The sequence below is a fragment of the Salvelinus alpinus genome, chromosome 10, assembly GCF_045679555.1.
Source record: "Salvelinus alpinus chromosome 10, SLU_Salpinus.1, whole genome shotgun sequence".
In the NCBI taxonomy this organism is placed as follows: Eukaryota; Metazoa; Chordata; class Actinopteri; order Salmoniformes; family Salmonidae; genus Salvelinus; species Salvelinus alpinus.
This window is the reverse complement of record NC_092095.1, coordinates 18,139,703-18,158,687: the sequence shown is the minus strand read 5'-3', so window position 1 is coordinate 18,158,687 and position 18,985 is coordinate 18,139,703. Positions and strand designations below refer to the sequence as shown.

Genomic DNA, 18,985 nt, shown 5'->3' with positions numbered 1-18,985 from the left:
AGAATGTCATATGGTCAGATGAAACCAAAATAGAACTTTTTGGTAAAAACTCAACTTGTCGTGTTTGGAGGACAAAGAATTCTGAGTTGCATCCAAAGAACACCATACCTACTGTGACGCATGGGTGTGGAAACATCATGCTTTGGGGCTGTTTTTCTGCAAAGGGACCAGGACGACTGATCCGTGTAAAGGAAAGAATGAATGGGGCCATGTATCGTGAGATTTTGAGTGAAAACCTCCTTCCATCAGCAAGGGCATTGAAGATGAAACGTGGCTGGGTCTTTCAGCATGACAATGATCCCAAACACACCGCCCGGGCAACGAAGGAGTGGCTTCGTAAGAAGCATTTCAAGGTCCTGGAGTGGCCTAGCCAGTCTCCAGATCTCAACCCCATAGAAAATCTTTGGAGGGAGTTGAAAGTCTGTGTTGCCCAGCAATAGCCCCAAAACATCACTGCTCTAGAGGAGATCTGCATGGAGGAATGGGCCAAAATACCAGCAACAGTGTGGGAAAACCTTGTGAAGACTTACAGAAAACATTTGACCTCTGTCATTGCCAACAAAGGGTATATAACAAAGTATTGAGATAAACTTTTGTTATTGACCAAATACTTATTTTCCACCATAATTTGCAAATAAATTCATTAAAAATCCTACAATGTGATTTTCTGGATTTTTTTTCTCATTTTGTCTGTCATAGTTGAAGTGTACCTATGATGAAAATTACAGGCCTCTCTCATCTTTTTAAGTGGGAGAACTTGCACAATTGGTGGCTGACTAAATACTTTTTTGCCCCACTGTAGATACTTTTGTGAAGATTCCTCCAGCATCTTCACAAGATCCTTTGCTGTTGTTCTGGGATTGATTTGCACTTTTTGCACCAAAGTACGTTCATCTCTAGGAGACAGAACGTGTCTCCTTCCTGAGTGGTATGACGGCTGCGTGGTCCCATGGTGTTTATACTTGCGTACTATTGTTTGTACAGATGAATGTGGTACCTTCAGGCGTTTGGAAATTGCTCCCAAGGATGAATCAGACTTGTGGAGGTCTTCACATTTTTTTTCTGAGGTCTTGTTTTATTTCTTTGGATTTTCACATGATGTCAAGTGAAGGTAGGCCTTGAAATGCATCCACAGGTACACCTCCGATTGACTCAAATGATGTCAATTAGCCTATCCGAAGCATCTAATGCATTTTCTGGAATTTTCCAAGCTGTTTAAAGGCACTTAGTGTATGTAAACTTAGTGTATGTACACTTCTGACCCACTGGAATTGTGATACAGTGACTTATAAGTGAAATAATCTGTATGTAAACAATTGTTGGAAAAATTACTTGTGTCATGCACAAAGTAGATGTCATAACCAACTTGCCAAAACTATAGTTTGTTCACAAGAAATTTGTGGAGTGGTTGAAAAACGAGTTTAATGACTCCAACCTAAGTGTATGTAAACTTCCGACTTCAACTGTATACACGCCCCCCCCCCCCCCCCCAGAGAGAGGGAGATAGAGACACAGCTGCATGTGAGCTCACATTTTTCAACATATTTTTTACAAAAGGATAGATTTGGAGTTAGATAAACTTGGATTTTTTGGCAGGTACATATGCAGGATGCTACCTTCCAGAGCATGGCATTCGCTCCAGATCAAAACTCCAAACCTACAACCTAATTTTGACCAAAATTAACCGTGGAGATTTCTGCTTCCAAGGTTTTCTTTTTCCAAGCTATATGGAGGGTGCTCTAGCAAACAAACAGCAGAAACGTGAGGACACCATCCAACCTGGAACTGAGTAAGTAGTGTTTGGTCTGATGCTGTCTTGAAAGCCAAGAAGAAAAATAAAAAGAAGTACATTACAATGATATATTTTATTTTATGGAGACTGAATGCTGAGTTATGGCTTCCAGGCTTGCAAGGACAGACCAGATGCAAGTTCAATTAGTACTAAATTGTGAAGCAAAGGGTGTCGAGGCCTTTGGGCCCAACAAGAGGCAGGAGTCTTTGAAGCATCCTCTGAAGCCCCCTCCTGCTGTTCAAAGACCATCCATTGGCATTTTCTACAAGAAATCTGCCTCCAGAAATAAATGCTTCTCCCAAGTAGGTGTGACACCTACTCCTGTGTATTGAAAAACAAATGACAGTCCCACTAAGCGCAAACCAGATGGGATGGCGTATCGCTGCAGAATGCTGTGGTAGCCATGCTGGGTAAGTGTGCTTTGAATTCGAAATAAATTACAGACAGTGTCACCAGCAAAGCACCCCCACAACATCACACCTCCTCCTCCATGCTTCACGGTGGGAACCACACATTCGGAGATCATCTGTTCATCTACTCTGCGTCTCACAAAGACACCGCGGTTGGAACCAAAAATCTCACATTTGGGCTCATCAGACCAAAGGACAAATTTCCACGAGTCTAATGTCCATTGCTCATGTTTCTTGGCCCAAGCAAGTCTCTTCTTCTTATTGTTGTCCTTTAGTAGTGGTTTCTTTGCAGCAATTTGACCATGAAGGCCTGATTCATGCAGTCTCTTCTGAACAGCTGATGTTGAGATGTGTCTGTTACTTCAACTCTGTGAAGCATTTCTTTGGGCTGCAATTTCTGTGTCTGGTAACTCTAATAAACTGATCCTCTGCAGCAGAGGTAACTCTGGGGCTTCCTTTCCTGTGGTGGTCCTCATGAGAGCCAGTTTCATCATAGCACTTTATGTTTATTGCGACTGCACTTGAAGAAACTTTCAAAGCTCTTGAAATGTTCCGGATTGACTGACCTTCATGTCTTAAAGTAATGATGGAGTGTTGTTTCTCTTTGCTTATTTGAGCTGTTCTTGCCATAATATCGACAAAGATTTTTTTTTAAATGCAGTTTTAGGCCATGTGGCAGAAAGTGACAAGGGTGCTAGAGACAGGGGTGGGGGCTAGTGGGCAGGAGGGATGTAGTGATGTTTGTATGATGTAGTCATTTGTATGTTTTGTATTGTTTATAAAATACATATTGGAAACATACAGTACCAGTCAAAAGTTTGGACACACGTACTCAAAGAAAAACGTTAAAAGTTATTGAAATTTTCCGGATTGACTAACCTTCATGTCTTAAAGTAATGATGGACTGTTGTTTCTCTGCTTATTTGAGCTGTTCTTTTCATAATATGGACTTGGTCTTTTACCAAATAGGGCTATCTTCTGTATACCACCCCTACCTTGTCTCAAAATAACTGATTGGCTCAAACGCATTAAGAAGTAAAGAAATTCCACAAATTAACTTTTAGCAAGCACACCTGTTAATTGAAATGCATTCCAGGTGACTACCTCATGGAGCTGGTTTAGAGAATTCCAAGAGTGTGTAAAGCTGTCATCAAGGCAAAGGGTGGCTACTTTGAAGAATCTCAACAACCAAAAATTTGGGGATTTGTTTAACACTTTTTTGGTTACTACATGATTCCATATGTGTTATTTCATAGTTTTGATGTCTTCACTGTTATTCTACAATGTAGAAAATAGTCAAAATAAAGAAAAACCCTTGAATGAGTAGGTTTGTCAAAACTTTTGACTGGTACTGTAGATGCTGACTGCTAGCCTATAGCAACGCCCCAAAATAATAGGCTTTAGATGAAGCAGGTGGACCTTCAGCCACCGTACTTCAATAACACTTGACATGAGATCTATCTCTAAGCATTACTGGGATATGGTTCTGAATAAATATAGCAACACTTTCCCCATAAGCATTCCTGTCCCTTCTATAAGCTCCCGAGTGGATCAGCGGTCTCAGTGCTAGAGGCGTCACTACAGACACCCTGGTTCGAATCCAGGCTGTATCACAACGGGCCGTGATTGGGGGTCCTATATGGCGGCGCACAATTGGCCCAGCGTCCGGGTTTGGCCGGTGTAGGCGTCATTATGAATAAGATTTTGTTTTTATCTGACTTGCCTAGTTGAATAAAGATTCAATATAGATGTTATATCCTTTTATTGCTACTGTTCTATAATGAATGGAATTATCTAAGTGAGTCTCAATGATGGCTAATATGTGAATGTTATCTAATGTTATATAACCTAGAAATGCCTCATGAGCTTTAAATTCAACTTGTGGTACCCCATCACAATCCACGAATTTGAGATTGCTTATAAACCGTGCATTATTTCCCCAAATATTGCGCACTTATTTATAACATTACGGTATGTACCGGCAGGCTAAATGTACACAAGGAAGTACACTTTCCAGTGCTGCCACTTGTCCCTGCGTCACTCTTTTCAAAATTTGCTTCATCTGTCCTCTCTTTTCAGAGTTGTATTTTGGTATTTAGCTAGCTAACTTCTCAAGCGTCTTTAAATAGAAAATAAACGATACACACGAACATGTTGTTGCCGAGGTATGGGGTGGAGAAGAGTTAAACCAGTCGATTTGACAGAAAAGCTAACTATGGTATTTTGTGTAGTAACGTTAGCTAGCTAAGGCTATTGACCGACGTTGGTTTATAGCTAAGCAAGCAGTGATTTTAGTTTGCGGCCTACCTTTATCAGTCGCAGTATGACAAGCACATCTTTGGGTTCTGCTTTCCGTGTTTAAAAATGTGCCATTTTCTTTTAGGTTAATAAGAGCCAAACAGACGATTTGACAGAACATTTAGCTAGTTAGTCTGGCTACGTAGCTAACGTTAGCTACCTCCTGGTTCTATTTCAATCAAGTCCTAACCAAAATATATTGTTAGATACATTGCTGAGGCGCTTTTTCATCCTAGTTCTGGGTGAGCCAGCTCACGTGTTTAACAGAAGGCGTGTGTTTTACTGTCATAAATATATGAGAGGCTTCGTTCCACCCTCTCTGGCTAAATACTTAGCTATATAAAGGGGGATACCTAGTCAATTGTCCAACTGAATGTTTAACTGAAATGTTTCTTCCGCATTTAACCCAACCCCTCTGAATCCCCTCTGAATAATTGACATCCATGTCTTCGGCGCCCGGGAACATTGGGTTAACTGCCTTGCTCAGACTGACAGATTTTTACCTTGTCAGCTCGGTTAAGTTACTGGCCTAACGCTCTAACCACTAGGCTACTATAGACTGTTAAGTCTGTCTCGTTACTAGCTACGACTGTAACCTAACTTTACTGTAAAATTATGGTTGCTGACGGCAACACCAAGAGTATTGAGATGCACCCTCTGTCTGACTGACCAGATATCCCATTGAGCAGCTGTAACTGGCTGTATCAGTGGGCTATGTGCCAGGGACTTGATAGACATCTGGGATTCCCATACACGTCTATTAATGGGTTTACGGGACAGGGCTGTTGTAATTGGAACTCTGAGTTAGAATGTTGTGGGCTTGTTGTGTTGATATTTCAGTGTTCATTCCATTCCACAGGTTCCGTTTTCTGAGATCGGTGGCATCTCTGACAACGAGGGCGTTCTCCCGGGGCCCTGTGTCTCTGCAGGGGAAGGCCCCGGACATGTCTGAGGGTAAGGCCATACCCACCTTACTGACTGACTGATTATGTGTTTGATATATTGGTTGGTTGATTGATTAGCTGACTCGCTCAGTGTTATGAACCTAATGTGAACTGCTTGTGAGGTATGATGGCAAGACATTGAGTCTCCATCCAGTCTCCTTTTGTGACCTCTGACCCCTGACTTGTCTTGTTTCCACAGGGAATGCTCACTTGCTAGTGTCAAATGGTGTGTTGGTAAACAAACCTGAATCCTAACTGTATAAAGCACTTTCTTAATTCAGTTTTAATTCAACATAAATGTGCCTGCATGTACAGTGGGGAGAACAAGTATTTGATACACTGCCGATTTTGCAGGTTTTCCTACTTACAAAGCATGTAGAGGTCTGTAATTTTTATCATAGGTACACTTCAACTGTGAGAGACGGAATCTAAAACAAAAATCCAGAAAATCACATTGTATGATTTTTAAGTAATTAATTTGCATTTTATTGCATGACATAAGTATTTGATACATCAGAAAAGCAGAACATAATATTTGGTACAGAAACCTTTGTTTGCAATTACAGAGATCATACGTTTCCTGTAGTTCTTGACTAGGTTTGCACACACTGCAGCAGGGATTTTGGCCCACTCCTCCCTACAGATCTTCTCCAGATCCTTCAGGTTTCGGGGCTGTCGCTGGGCAATACGGACTTTCAGCTCCCTCCAAAGATTTTCTATTGGGTTCAGGTCTGGAGACTGGCTAGGCCACTCCAGGACCTTGAGATGCTTCTTACGGAGCCACTCCTTAGTTGCCATGGCTGTGTGTTTCGTGTCGTTGTCATGCTGGAAGACCCAGCCACGACCCATCTTCAATGCTCTTACTGAGGGAAGGAGGTTGTTGGCCAAGATCTCGCGATACATGGCCCCATCCATCCTCCCCTCAATACGGTGCAGTCGTCCTGTCCCCTTTGCAGAAAAGCATCCCCAAAGAATGATGTTTCCACCTCCATGCTTCACGGTTGGGATGGTGTTCTTGGGGTTGTACTCATACTTCTTCTTCCTCCAAACACGGCGAGTGGAGTTAGACCAAAAAGCTCTATTTTTGTCTCATCAGACCACATGACCTTCTCCCATTCCTCCTCTGGATCATCCAGATGGTCATTGGCAAACTTCAGACAGGCCTGGACATGCACTGGCTTAAGCAGGGGGACCTTGCGTGCGCTGCAGGATTTTAATCCATGACGGCGTAGTGTGTTACTAATGGTTTTCTTTGAGACTGTGGTCCCAGCTCTCTTCAGGTCATTGACCAGGTCCTGCCGTGTAGTTCTGGGCTGATCCCTCACCTTCCTCATGATCATTGATGCCCCACGAGGTGAAATCTTGCATGGAGCCCCAGACCGAGGGTGATTGACCGTCATCTTGAACTTCTTCCATTTTCTAATAATTGCGCCAACAGTTGTTTCCTTCTCACCAAGCTGCTTGCCTATTGTCCTGTAGCCCATCCCAGCCTTGTGCAGGTCTACAATTTTATCCCTGATGTCCTTACACAGCTCTCTGGTCTTGGCCATTGTGGAGAGGTTGGAATCTGTTTGATTGAGTGTGTGGACAGGTGTCTTTTATACAGGTAACGAGTTCAAACAGGTGCAGTTAATACAGGTAATGAGTGGAGAACAGGAGGGCTTCTTAAAGAAAAACTAACAGGTCTGTGAGAGCCGGAATTGTTACTGGTTGGTAGGTGATCAAATACTTATGTCATGCAATAAAATGCAAATTAATTATTTAAAAATCATACAATGTGATTTTCTGGATTTTTGTTTTAGATTCCGTCTCTCACAGTTGAAGTGTACCTATGATAAAAATTACAGACCTCTACATGCTTTGTAAGTAGGAAAACCTACAAAATCGGCAGTGTATCAAATACTTGTTCTCCCCACTGTAGCTTAGCTAACTGTCTCTCAAACACACTGCCTTGCGCATAAACTCTCACCCACCGTCAATCTCTCTTGTGATATCCAGCTTTCTGTTGTCACTTTCTGTTGTTAAATCCAGCAGCCTTCTGTGGTCTGTGTTGAGCTGACCTGGTTGTACGGGCTTGTTACCCTCTTCCATTTTCTACAGACTGATCTGTGAATGCATCCCCTGGCCTGTGGCAGTGGCTAGCTCTTCTTATAGATGCTGCAACCCTCCTGTAGTATATGTTAGTAGACAGACCTTTAATGTTCTCTATACAAACTTGCATTATGTACTGTATCTACACTACTGTATGTTCCTCAGAGATGGACCCATGTTTTTAGGTGGCTTCTGTCTTGGTGATTTTAGGGCTATACCTCTCTCCCTATCTCAAGTGTCTTGTTTCATATCGGTGCATATCGTCTCAACATTATGACAACACAGCGACTCCAGTCAGGTGGGCCACAAACTAATGGGCAAATCTCAAATTACACTGTATTAACTTGTCAGTACATTACTGATTTCTCCCCATTCGCACACACACCCTCAGGCTGCAGTGCAGAGCCACTGTGGTTCCATGTGCCAGCTGGAACAACAGTAGAACTGATGTAGAGTATCCCATCCAGACCTCTCCACTCTGGAGCTTGCTGCTGTCATTCTGTCTGAGATCATGTTTCCTGTTGTATTTTGTTTGATTAGGATTCATTTTATTTTAGTGTCATACACCTATTGGTGCCCAGCCCACATTGGCTAAGACAGTATTATTTCTTGAAGTAATATGTGCAAAAAACCACAAAATTACATTTCGCAATTTACCATTTTGTCACATTATGTAAATACATTTCTCCTTTTCCCCCAGGCTTTAAAAATAAATTGAGCAATATTAAATACCGTAGCGCTGCTCTAAACTCTTCCGCCACAGCGCACTCAACCAAGCCCTCTCATCAAATACGCCTTGTCTGCAAAAGAATTCAAGCCTGTGCTCGTCATTTAACCAGAATGTTCTGTTCTGAGCTCAGTATAAGTACACACAAACATTGAGAGCTGATCAACTGTGGATTGTTTTTCAGTGCGCAACCGGCTGAGGGAGATTGTGGGAGCGTCCACTAACTGGAGGTACAATAACAGAACCAGTATACCTATTTTGTATTGAGATATTGATACCACGACAAGGAGGACCTGTGTTGACTGTTAGATATGTTCATGACTTTGTTAAACTCACAGCTCATTCCTGATGAATCTCTCTTTCCCTATCTCTCCTCCCATCCTGTAGGGACCACCAGCAGGCGTTAGCTGACCGTTTGTCGTTGTCCAATCAGCTGGCTGGTTCTCAAGATGAGCTTCCTGTCCGCAGGATGAAGGACAGCTACATAGAGGTCCACCTTCCCCTGGGCACAGACCCTACCCTTAGAGAGAAATACCTTAACTACCACAAAGGTGTCAGGTAACACATGCTCACAAACACATGCTCACACACACACACCCTTTCCCCCCTCTCAGTCCGGTATCTCTATTCCAGGTTTGGCCGTATCCTGGAGGATCTGGACAGTCTAGCAGGTATGACATCATCACCTCAACCACAGTGCACACTGGTACATGTTATTATAGTGTTATTTCTCTTTCTCCTCAGTGTTGATCTGTTACTCTCACACCCATAACAAGGCACTTCAGAGATCTCCTCTGTCCATCGTCACTGCCCTGGTGGACAAGATAGGTATGACACCCAACAGTGCTGATACAACACCAGGATGTACTGCGTAGACCAATGTTTCTCAAGTCTAATCTTGGGACACTTTTCCCAGTATCATTGAATAGTTTGTTGCTGTTGCATTCTGGTATGTGTGGCTTACTTTCCCTGTATGTGATGTCACAGACATGAGGAAACAAGTCATCCACCCTGACTGTGACATCAAGTTCACTGGTCATGTGACCTGGGTGGGGAAGACCTCCATCGAAGCCAAGATGCACATGTCTCAGGTACACACACACACACACACACACACACACACACACACACTAATGTCCACATTGGTGATGTTATGTCTCTGTGTATGTATAGTACCATGATGGGGCCTACACTCCAGTTCTGGATGCTACGTTTGTTATGGTGGCCAGAGACCCTGAGAACAAGAGGTACACAACAACTATCCATCGTCACCCCAACCATCCATCCGTCACTCCAGCCATCCATCCATCTATAGTATCCATCCATTATTAACTGTCTCTATTACTCTGTTTCTCTCTGTCTTTCTCTCTCTGTCTGTTTCTCTGTCTGTGTCTCTGTTTCTCCATCTCTTTCTATCTGTTTCTCTCTCTGTTTGTCTCTGTCTCTCTCTGTTTATCTATCTGTCTGTTTCTCTCTCTGTCTCTCTGTTTGTCTCTGTCTCTCTCTGTTTATCTATCTGTCTGTTTCTCTCTGTCTCTCTCTGTTTATCTATCGGTCTGTTTCTCTCTGTTTGTCTGTCTGTCTCTCTCTGTCTCTCTCTGTTTATCTATCGGTCTGTTTCTCTCTGTTTGTCTCTCAGGGCGGCGTTTGTTAACCCTCTGAAACCAGAGGGGCCTGAGGAGGAGGAACTGTTTCAACAGGGAGAGAGTAAGCACATGCTTTTATATATATATATATATATATATATATATATATATATATACTACTGTGTTTGTTTCTATTATTTACTGTGGGTGTGTGTGTCCCTCCAGTCAATAAGACGCGTCGTATAGAGCTGAGTACAGCGTCTCTACTGAAGGTGGCCCCTACTGCTGAGGAGAGGAAGATCGTACACAGCCTGTTCCTCAACACCCTGGACACCAAGTATGACACACAAATACACACACACACACACACACGTGTCAGTAAAATGATGACGTGAACAATTAGCAACTTAACTTCCATAAAGTATTTTTAAATCACAATTATAATTTTTAGGACAAACATCACCATAAAGGACTTATTGGGAGTCATATCCTGTCGTATCAAAGTGTTGTCACATTGTTGTTCCCTGTAAAATGAGAGAAGTTCACTGAAGGTGTCAATCTTAATTGACTATTCATAATGTTGAGACGATATGAAACAAGACACTTGAGAGAAGTGCACTACTTGAACGAACACAATTATTTATCTCTTGATGCACCATCTTGTTTTCAAGAGTGTCACAAAAAAATGAAGTCTGTGTGTATATATATGTACAGTACCAGTCAAGTTTGGACACACCTACTCATTTCTGCGTTCTTCTTTTATTTTTACTATTTTCTACATTGTAGAATAATAGTGAAGACATCAAAACTATGAAATAACACATATGGAATCAGGTAGTAACCAAAAAGTGTTAAACAAATAAAAATATATTTATATTTGAGAATCTTCAAAGTAGCCACCCTTTGCCTTGATGACAGCTTTGTACACTCTTGGCATTTTCTCAACCAGCTTCACCTGGAATGCTTTTCCAACAGTCATGAAGGAGTTCTTACATATGCTGTTCACTTGTTGGCTGCTTTTCCTTCACTCTGCGGTCCAACTCATCCCAAAACATCTCAATTGGGTTGAGGTCGGGTGTTTGTGGAGGCCAGGTCATTTTATGCAGTAACTCTGAGTCTTCCTTTCCTGTGGCGGTCCTCATGAGAGCCAGTTTCATCATAGCGATGGATGGTTTTTGCGACTGCACTCGAAGAAACTTTAAAAGTTCTTGAAAGCAAAGAGAAACGACAGTCATTACTTTCAGACATGAAGGTCAGTCAATCCGGAAAATTTCAAGAACTTTTAAAGTTTCTTCAAGTGCATTCGCAAAAACGATCAAGCGCAATGATGAAACTGGCTCACATGAGGTCCGCCACAGGAAAGGAAGACCGACAATCTACAAGAGCAAACTACCTCACTGAAACATAAGCTGTTAAAATATTCTGCATTTTTTAGCTTCACTGTCCAAATATGAATGTGTCGTGTCTTTGCTATCATTAAATTGAAGACTTACAGGAATCTTTGATATAAACTATAATTAGGGATTACGCGAGCAACTGATTAATAACGTAACTAATTAACTATGAATTCGGGGACACCAGGGAAAGTAGTCAAATTACAAAGTTATAATTTCCCAATATAACCTTTCAGATATTTTCATATCTGATCAATAGTTTTCTGATTGATGATTTGTTTATTTTTACCTCACGTTGGTCTCATTCCAAACGTCGTAAATTGTGGGTTATCTGCACGAACCCAGTCTTCACTATGAGTCATCCATACATCAATTGTCTTAAATCATTTATTTATTACTAACTAAGTAATTCACAGAAATCCATAAACAAACAAACAAACTTAAAATGGTTACATGAAATGATGGGAGAAATATGCCCTAGTGGGCTGAACCGGCATGGCTGCTTGTTAGACAAAGGGAAAATTGGGGGTCGACCAAGAAGTCACTACAGAGTTCATAATTATAACAATTGACATGCTAATCCTTTACACATGAACGCTCACTCATTCGGGAACAATTGCAATCAATATATATATACACTGCTCAAAAAAATTAAGGGAACACTTAAACAACACAATGTAACTCCAAGTCAATCACACTTCTGTGAAATCAAACTGTCCACTTAGGAAGCAACACTGATTGACAATAAATTTCACATGCTGTTGTGCAAATGGAATAGACAAAAGGTGGAAATTATAGGCAATTAACAAGACACCCCCAATAAAGGAGTGATTCTGCAGGTGGTGACCACAGACCACTTCTCAGTTCCTATGCTTCCTGGCTGATGTTTTGGTCACTTTTGAATGCTGGCGGTGCTCTCACTCTAGTGGTAGCATGAGACGGAGTCTACAACCCACACAAGTGGCTCAGGTAGTGCAGCTCATCCAGGATGGCACATCAATGCGAGCTGTGGCAAGAAGGTTTGCTGTGTCTGTCAGCTTAGTGTCCAGAGCATGGAGGCGCTACCAGGAGACAGGCCAGTACATCAGGAGACGTGGAGGAGGCCGTAGGAGGGCAACAACCCAGCAGCAGGACCGCTACCTCCGCCTTTGAGCAGGAGGAGCACTGCCAGAGCCCTGCAAAATGACCTCCAGCAGGCCACAAATGTGCATGTGTCTGCTCAAACGGTCAGAAACAGACTCCATGAGGGTGGTATGAGGGCCCGACGTCCACAGGTGGGGGTTGTGCTTACAGCCCAACACCGTGCAGTACGTTTGGCATTTGCCAGAGAACACCAAGATTGGCAAATTTGCCACTGGCGCCCTGTGCTCTTCACAGATGAAAGCAGGTTCACACTGAGCACATGAGCACATGTGACAGACGTGACAGAGTCTGGAGACGCCGTGGAGAACGTTCTGCTGCCTGCAACATCCTCCAGCATGACCGGTTTGGCGGTGGGTCAGTCATTGTGTGGGGTCGCATTTCTTTGCGGGGCCGCACAGCCCTCCATGTGCTCGCCAGAGGTAGCCTGACTGCCATTAGGTACCGAGATGAGATCCTCAGAGCCCTTGTGAGACCATATGCTGACACATGCACATTTGTGGCCTGCTGGAGGTCATTTTGCAGGGCTCTGGCAGTGCTCCTCCTGCTCCTCCTTGCACAAAGGCGGAGGTAGCGGTCCTGCTGCTGGGTTGTTGCCCTCCTACGGCCTCCTCCACGTCTCCTGATGTACTGGCCTGTCTCCTGGTAGCGCCTCCATGCTCTGGACACTACGCTGACAGACACAGCAAACCTTCTTGCCACAGCTCGCATTGATGTGCCATCCTGGATGAGCTGCACTACCTGAGCCACTTGTGTGGGTTGTAGACTCCGTCTCATGCTACCACTAGAGTGAGAGCACCGCCAGCATTCAAAAGTGACCAAAACATCAGCCAGGAAGCATAGGAACTGAGAAGTGGTCTGTGGTCACCACCTGCAGAATCACTCCTTTATTGGGGATGTCTTGTTAATTGCCTATAATTTCCACCTTTTGTCTATTCCATTTGCACAACAGCATGTGAAATTTATTGTCAATCAGTGTTGCTTCCTAAGTGGACAGTTTGATTTCACAGAAGTGTGATTGACTTGGAGTTACATTGTGTTGTTTAAGTGTTCCCTTTATTTTTTTGAGCAGTGTATTTACGCTCAGTGTGTCGTCTTGATCGCTGGAGAAAAGTTAGTTTTTGTTGGAGAGTTTGGTCCGTCTTTCTGTCTTGGTTATTGTGGATAGTTCAGAGTGACATTCGTTATAGAATGGATGTTTCGGCGGTTGTCGTTCTTCACGTTCAATGATACCGAATTCCTAGCTGCAGACTAGTAGTCAATATCAAAGACTTGTTCTTATTCGTCTAAGAGTTTAACCACGTGGTATGGTTAACAGATTCAGCAATGGTACTCAACCTTCGATCTCCTCCTAATGGAGAAAAAACATGGTCTGCTGATAATTTCTCAGAGTTGGGTTTTTATTCGGATTGCAGAGAGGGGCTGTCTCAGGATGTCTGACCCAACTGGCTCAGGGGCGGGTCCTCGGATTTAGTTCAAATCAAAAGGGATTTGTATTTTTCTTCATTAAACAGTCCAAAATCATATTACACAATTATACAAACAGTATCATACTCACTCATTCCTTTTATACAACAATCAGATGTAAACCTCATATCTGAGGTTATTATATAAACAGCGGAATGGTAATGTAGCCACACAGTCTCCCATGAGTTTCCCACGTGGTGACAAACGGACATGTTAATAGCTGGAATCTTCACCGATCTTTTATACTTTTTCCGGAACATGAAATCTGTTCGTACCTCAAGCTCTGTGAGGTGGAATAAATTTCCTTTGTCCTGAAAGTTTACCCTCTAATACTGTTTGGCCATGAGGAGATTCTCAGGAATTTACGACGTCTCTCTGTGACCACAGCATGGGTTGAAGGATCAGGCCCTACACCCAAACAAGGGCACTGCGTTCATCCACCTCTGGCCTGCTCGCCTCCCTATCTCTGAGGAAGTACAGTTCCCGCTCAGCCCAGTCAAAACTGTTCGCTGCTCTGGCACCCCAATGGTGGAACAAACTCCCTCACGACGCCAGGTCAGCGGAGTCAATCACCACCTTCCGGAGACACCTGAAACTCCACCTCTTTAAGGAATACCTAGGATAGGATAAAGTAATCCTTCTAACCCCCCCCCCCCTTAAAAGAGTTAGATGCACTATTGTAAAGTGGTTGTTCCACTGGATATCATAAGGTGAATGCACCAATTTGTAAGTCGCTCTGGATAAGAGCGTCTGCTAAATGACTTAAATGTAAATGTAAATGAAAGGGGGAGGCAGGGAGTGGCAGGGAGAGGGGAATGGGCTTTATGTACCTAAACAGGCAACGTCATGACAAATGTTACCTCTTAATTATGACAAATAATTAATTATGACACATATAATCCAGGATTTCTTTTTTGTGAGTGATGGTGTGTGTGTGTGTTGTCTGGTAGGACAGTGAGTTTCCGCAGCAGAGTTCTGCCTCCTAACTCCGTATGGATGGAGGACGCCAAAGTCAAAGGATTGGAGATCTGCCATCCACAGGTTAGAGAGAGGGGAGGGAGGGAGATTTACAATCTGAAACATTTTTAATTTGTGCTGACTAAGATGTGTGTTTTCAGGAGAGGAATATCTTTAACAGGATCTTTGGAGGGTTTCTGATGAGGAAAGCTTACGAGCTGGGCTGGGCTAACGCATGCGCCTACGGGTGAGTGAGCAAGTCTGTTCCCAGCAAACCAAGAACATTCTCAGTTACAGTGTGATGTTGTGACATGAAACATTTACCATAAACACACCTCAGAAATGATGTCTGGATTTAATGAAATTGGTTGTGAGAAAATATTACAGGAATGTCCTATTCATGTTGATGGTTATGTTATTCAAAACTCCCATAACAACAAGGAAGGAGCGTTCCCACAAGACTCATAAAGTTATAGTGTGATGTTATGACTTACATAATTGCTCCCAGGTGGCTCAAATGGTAGAGTATGGCACTTGCAACGCCAAGTTCGATTCCCACTGGGGAACAGTACAAATGAAAATGTATGCACTCACTACTGTAAGTCACTCTGGATAAGAGCGTCTGCTAAGTGACTAAAATGTAAATGTTCATTTATCCAATAACATTCACAGAACCAATTTTGATTTGCTAGATTGTGTGTGTTTATGTTAGAGAAGATATACATTTGTCCCGGTGCACCATATACACCTGTGCATCCTCATTGTGTGTGTGTGTGTATTCCCTCCCTCCCTCCAGGGGGTGTCGGCCTAACCTGGTTGCCGTGGACGATATCCTCTTCCAGAAGCCTGTAGAGATTGGCTCCCTATTACTGCTCTCATCACAGGTGTGTGTGTGTGCATATGCGTTGGTGGTGTGTTTGATCTGCTCCAGTTTCAGTGTTGACACGTCCTTCTCTGTGTCTCCAGGTGTGTTACACAGAGGGGAACTACATCCAGGTCAGAGTTCATACAGAGGTCCTTGACCCCTTGACCCGGCATCACAACACCACTAACGTCTTCCACTTCACCTTCGTCACAGACAAAGACGTCCCCAACATAGTACCGCAGAGCTACGGAGGTAGGACCTCTAACATAGTACCGCAGAGCTACGGAGGTAGGACCTCTAACATAGTACCGCAGAGCTACGGAGGTAGGACCTCTAACATAGTACCGCAGAGCTACGGAGGTAGGACCTCTAACATAGTACCGCAGAGCTACGGAGGTACTCTTACTGGAACGTTTGTGCCAACACAAAGAGATTAAAGTTAACGTCTATTGATTCCACACAGTCTAACATTGGTCTCATGTGTGTCTGTCTGTCTCTATAGAGTCCATGTTGTACCTGGATGGGAAGAGACACTTTAACCAGACCCTGGAGTCTCAGTGAGACAAGATGAACCCTGACCCAACACAACAACTGCCTGCCAAAGCCCTAGTGTCCAGCCACCCCAACCGCCATCCTTACTGTACGCTGTGTGTGTGTGTGTGTGTGTGTGTGTGTGTGTGTGTGTGTGTCTATTTGCATGAACAATATGTCTTAATTTGTTTCTCACTATGTACTATATACACTTAGTGACAGTTTATTACGTACACCCATCTAGTACCGGGTCGGACCCCCCTTTGCCTCCAGAACAGCCTGAATTCTTCAGGGAATGGAAACGTTGCTCAATTGGTATCAAGGGACCTAACGTGTGCCAGGAAAACATTCCACACACCATTACACTTCGCGACCAGCCTGTACTGTTGACACCAGGCAGGATGGGTCCATGGAATCATGCTGCTCACGCCAAAGTCTGATTCTGCCATCAGCATGATTCGTCGGACCAGGCAATGTTTTTCTACTCCTCAATTGTCCAGTGTTGGTGATCTTGTGCCCACTGGAGCTGCTTCTTCTTGTTTTTAGCTGATAGGAGTGGAACCCGGTGTGGTCATCTGCTGCAGTAGCCCATCTGTGACAAGGACCGTCGAGTTGTGCGTTCCAAGATTGGTCTGCAGAACAGCATGTTGTGCGTTCCAAGATTGGTCTGCAGAACAGCATGTTTGTGCGTTCCAAGATTGGTCTGCAGAACAGCATGTTGTGCGTTCCAAGATTGGTCTGCAGAACAGCATGTTGTGCGTTCCAAGATTGGTCTGCAGAACAGCATGTTGTGCGTTCCAAGATTGGTCTGCAGAACAGCATGTTGTGCGTTCCAAGATTGGTCTGCAGAACAGCATGTTGTACTGCGCCGTTATTTTCCTTTTTGTTGGCCGCTTGTTAGATTCTTGCCATTCTCCTTTGACCTCTCAACAAGGTGTTTTCGCCCACAGGACTGCTGCTGACTGGATGTGTTTTTATTTGTTGCACCGTTCTCAGGAAACCCTAGACACTGTCGTGCATGAAAAGCCCAGGAGGGCCGCAGTTTCTGAGATACTGGAACCAGAGCGCCTGGCACCGACAATTATACCACACTCAAAGTTGCTTAGGTCACTCGTTTTGCCCATTCTAACGTTCAATCGAACAGTAGCGGGATGTCTGTTTGCCTGCTTTTATATAGCAAGCCACACACGATACAAACGCTTACTTCAAAAAGCGCTCCTTAATTGTGTGGCTGTTGAACAAGTTGAGGAGACTAAATTACTTGGTGTTACCATAGATTGTAAACTGTCGTGGTCAAAATATATAGATTCAATGGTTGTAAAGATAAAGGGAGGTCTGTCCGTAATATAGATATCTGCTTTTTTTGAAACCGCAATACACAAAGCAAGTCCTGCAGGCTCTAGTTTAATCTTATTGTCATTATTGTCCATTTATATGATCAAGTGCTGCAAAGAAAGACCTAGTTCAGATGCAGCTGGCCCAGAACAGAGCGGCACGTCTTGCTCTTCATTGTAATCCGAGGGCAAAGATTAATATTATGCATGCCGGTCTTTCTTGGCTGAGAGTTGATGATTGTTTTTTTTATAAGAAACATTAATTTGTTGGAAATTCAAAATTGTTTGCGTAGTCAACTTACACATATTTACCCCACCAGACATGCGACCAGGGTCTTTTCACAGTGCCCAGGTCCAGAACAAATTCAAGTAAAAGTACAGTATTATACAGAGACATGAGTGCATGGAACTCCCATCTTATATAGCGCAAGTGAACAGCAAAGCTGGTTTCAAAAAACAGATAAAACAACGCCTCTCCCCCATGTGACCTACTTGTTGTGTGCATGTACTGACGTGGAACTGATAGATGCACACACACTACATGTTAATGTTTTTAAATGTATGTAGTCTTTTGTCGGTTAATGGGGATTCTAATACATCAAATCTCCATCCCGTTCCTCTAGTTAATCAAATGAAGGGGAGAAGCTGTGACTATAATTGATGCAGTAAATTACAGTCAATGACTTTATCTGATAAACTTCCATTGTGTAGGTGTGTCCCTTTTTGAAGGTTTAATTCAACCTTAATTCAGCCAAGAAATCCATATTTTAATTGATTGAATATTCAGACTGAACAGTCATGTTCCAATGAGATGAATTAGTTGCATTGCAGTTGTGTTGTGTTTCCATTCAGCCCCATCTAGCCTTGGTATGGAATAACTCATAACTGACTAAGTACCTCAGCCTGAGGAAATCATTGGGGGAAGAAGTCACACTTCCAGTTTGCACAAATCTTTATTTAACTTGTTGTAATACAGAGATACAGACCCTATAAAAGCATACATTACATCTAACAATGTCTTCATTGTATCTTAATTGAAAATTAAAGCAGTAATCCTTAATTCCCATTTCAATAAAGAAAGAGCAATACCAGTATTAATGGCCAGCAGGCTCAGACAATATCCATAATGGTTATAGAGAAAGTAAAAAACACTGGTCAGATGGCTTTTCATAAAGATGAAATGGTAAGTAATTGGGTGTGTGGGGAGTGAGTGAAGAACCAGTGGCAGCAGAAACAGGCAGGTAGAGGGAGGCAAGCTAGGTGGGATTGGGCCAGGCATGTCCAGGTGTCAGTTTTAAAGCAAACGCCATTTATTTCAATCTCTAGTTGAGTAAAATATGTAGTTTTGTTGGGATCACAAGAAAATACTAACAAATCAGGTAAAGAGTGCCACAGTCAGGCAGAATATGAATGTTCTGTCATAAAGTGAAAACAATTAGTTTCATTGGC

The 18,985-nt window shown here is 43.1% G+C and overlaps 1 protein-coding gene across 4 annotated transcripts; it reads left to right on the top strand.

The window, feature by feature from the left end:
- The first annotated feature begins 4,204 nt into the window (after positions 1-4,204).
- LOC139531605 (acyl-coenzyme A thioesterase 9, mitochondrial-like) lies at positions 4,205-18,551 on the top strand. 4 transcript variants are annotated; one of them, XM_071328210.1, is made up of 16 exons: positions 4,205-4,367; positions 5,360-5,454; positions 5,644-5,670; positions 8,447-8,492; positions 8,650-8,820; positions 8,896-8,933; positions 9,007-9,090; positions 9,250-9,353; positions 9,436-9,509; positions 9,902-9,969; positions 10,074-10,185; positions 14,800-14,890; positions 14,968-15,053; positions 15,603-15,690; positions 15,773-15,923; positions 16,174-18,551. In XM_071328210.1, exons 1-16 carry the CDS (start codon positions 4,354-4,356, stop codon positions 16,230-16,232), a joined length of 1,308 nt encoding a protein of 435 aa, XP_071184311.1. In that variant the 5' UTR covers positions 4,205-4,353; the 3' UTR covers positions 16,233-18,551. The 4 variants fall into 4 exon arrangements, with proteins under 4 accessions (XP_071184311.1, XP_071184313.1, XP_071184312.1 ...); XM_071328212.1 differs by having other exon boundaries at positions 4,205-4,420; XM_071328211.1 differs by lacking the exon at positions 5,644-5,670.
- Positions 18,552-18,985: the final 434 nt, after the last annotated feature.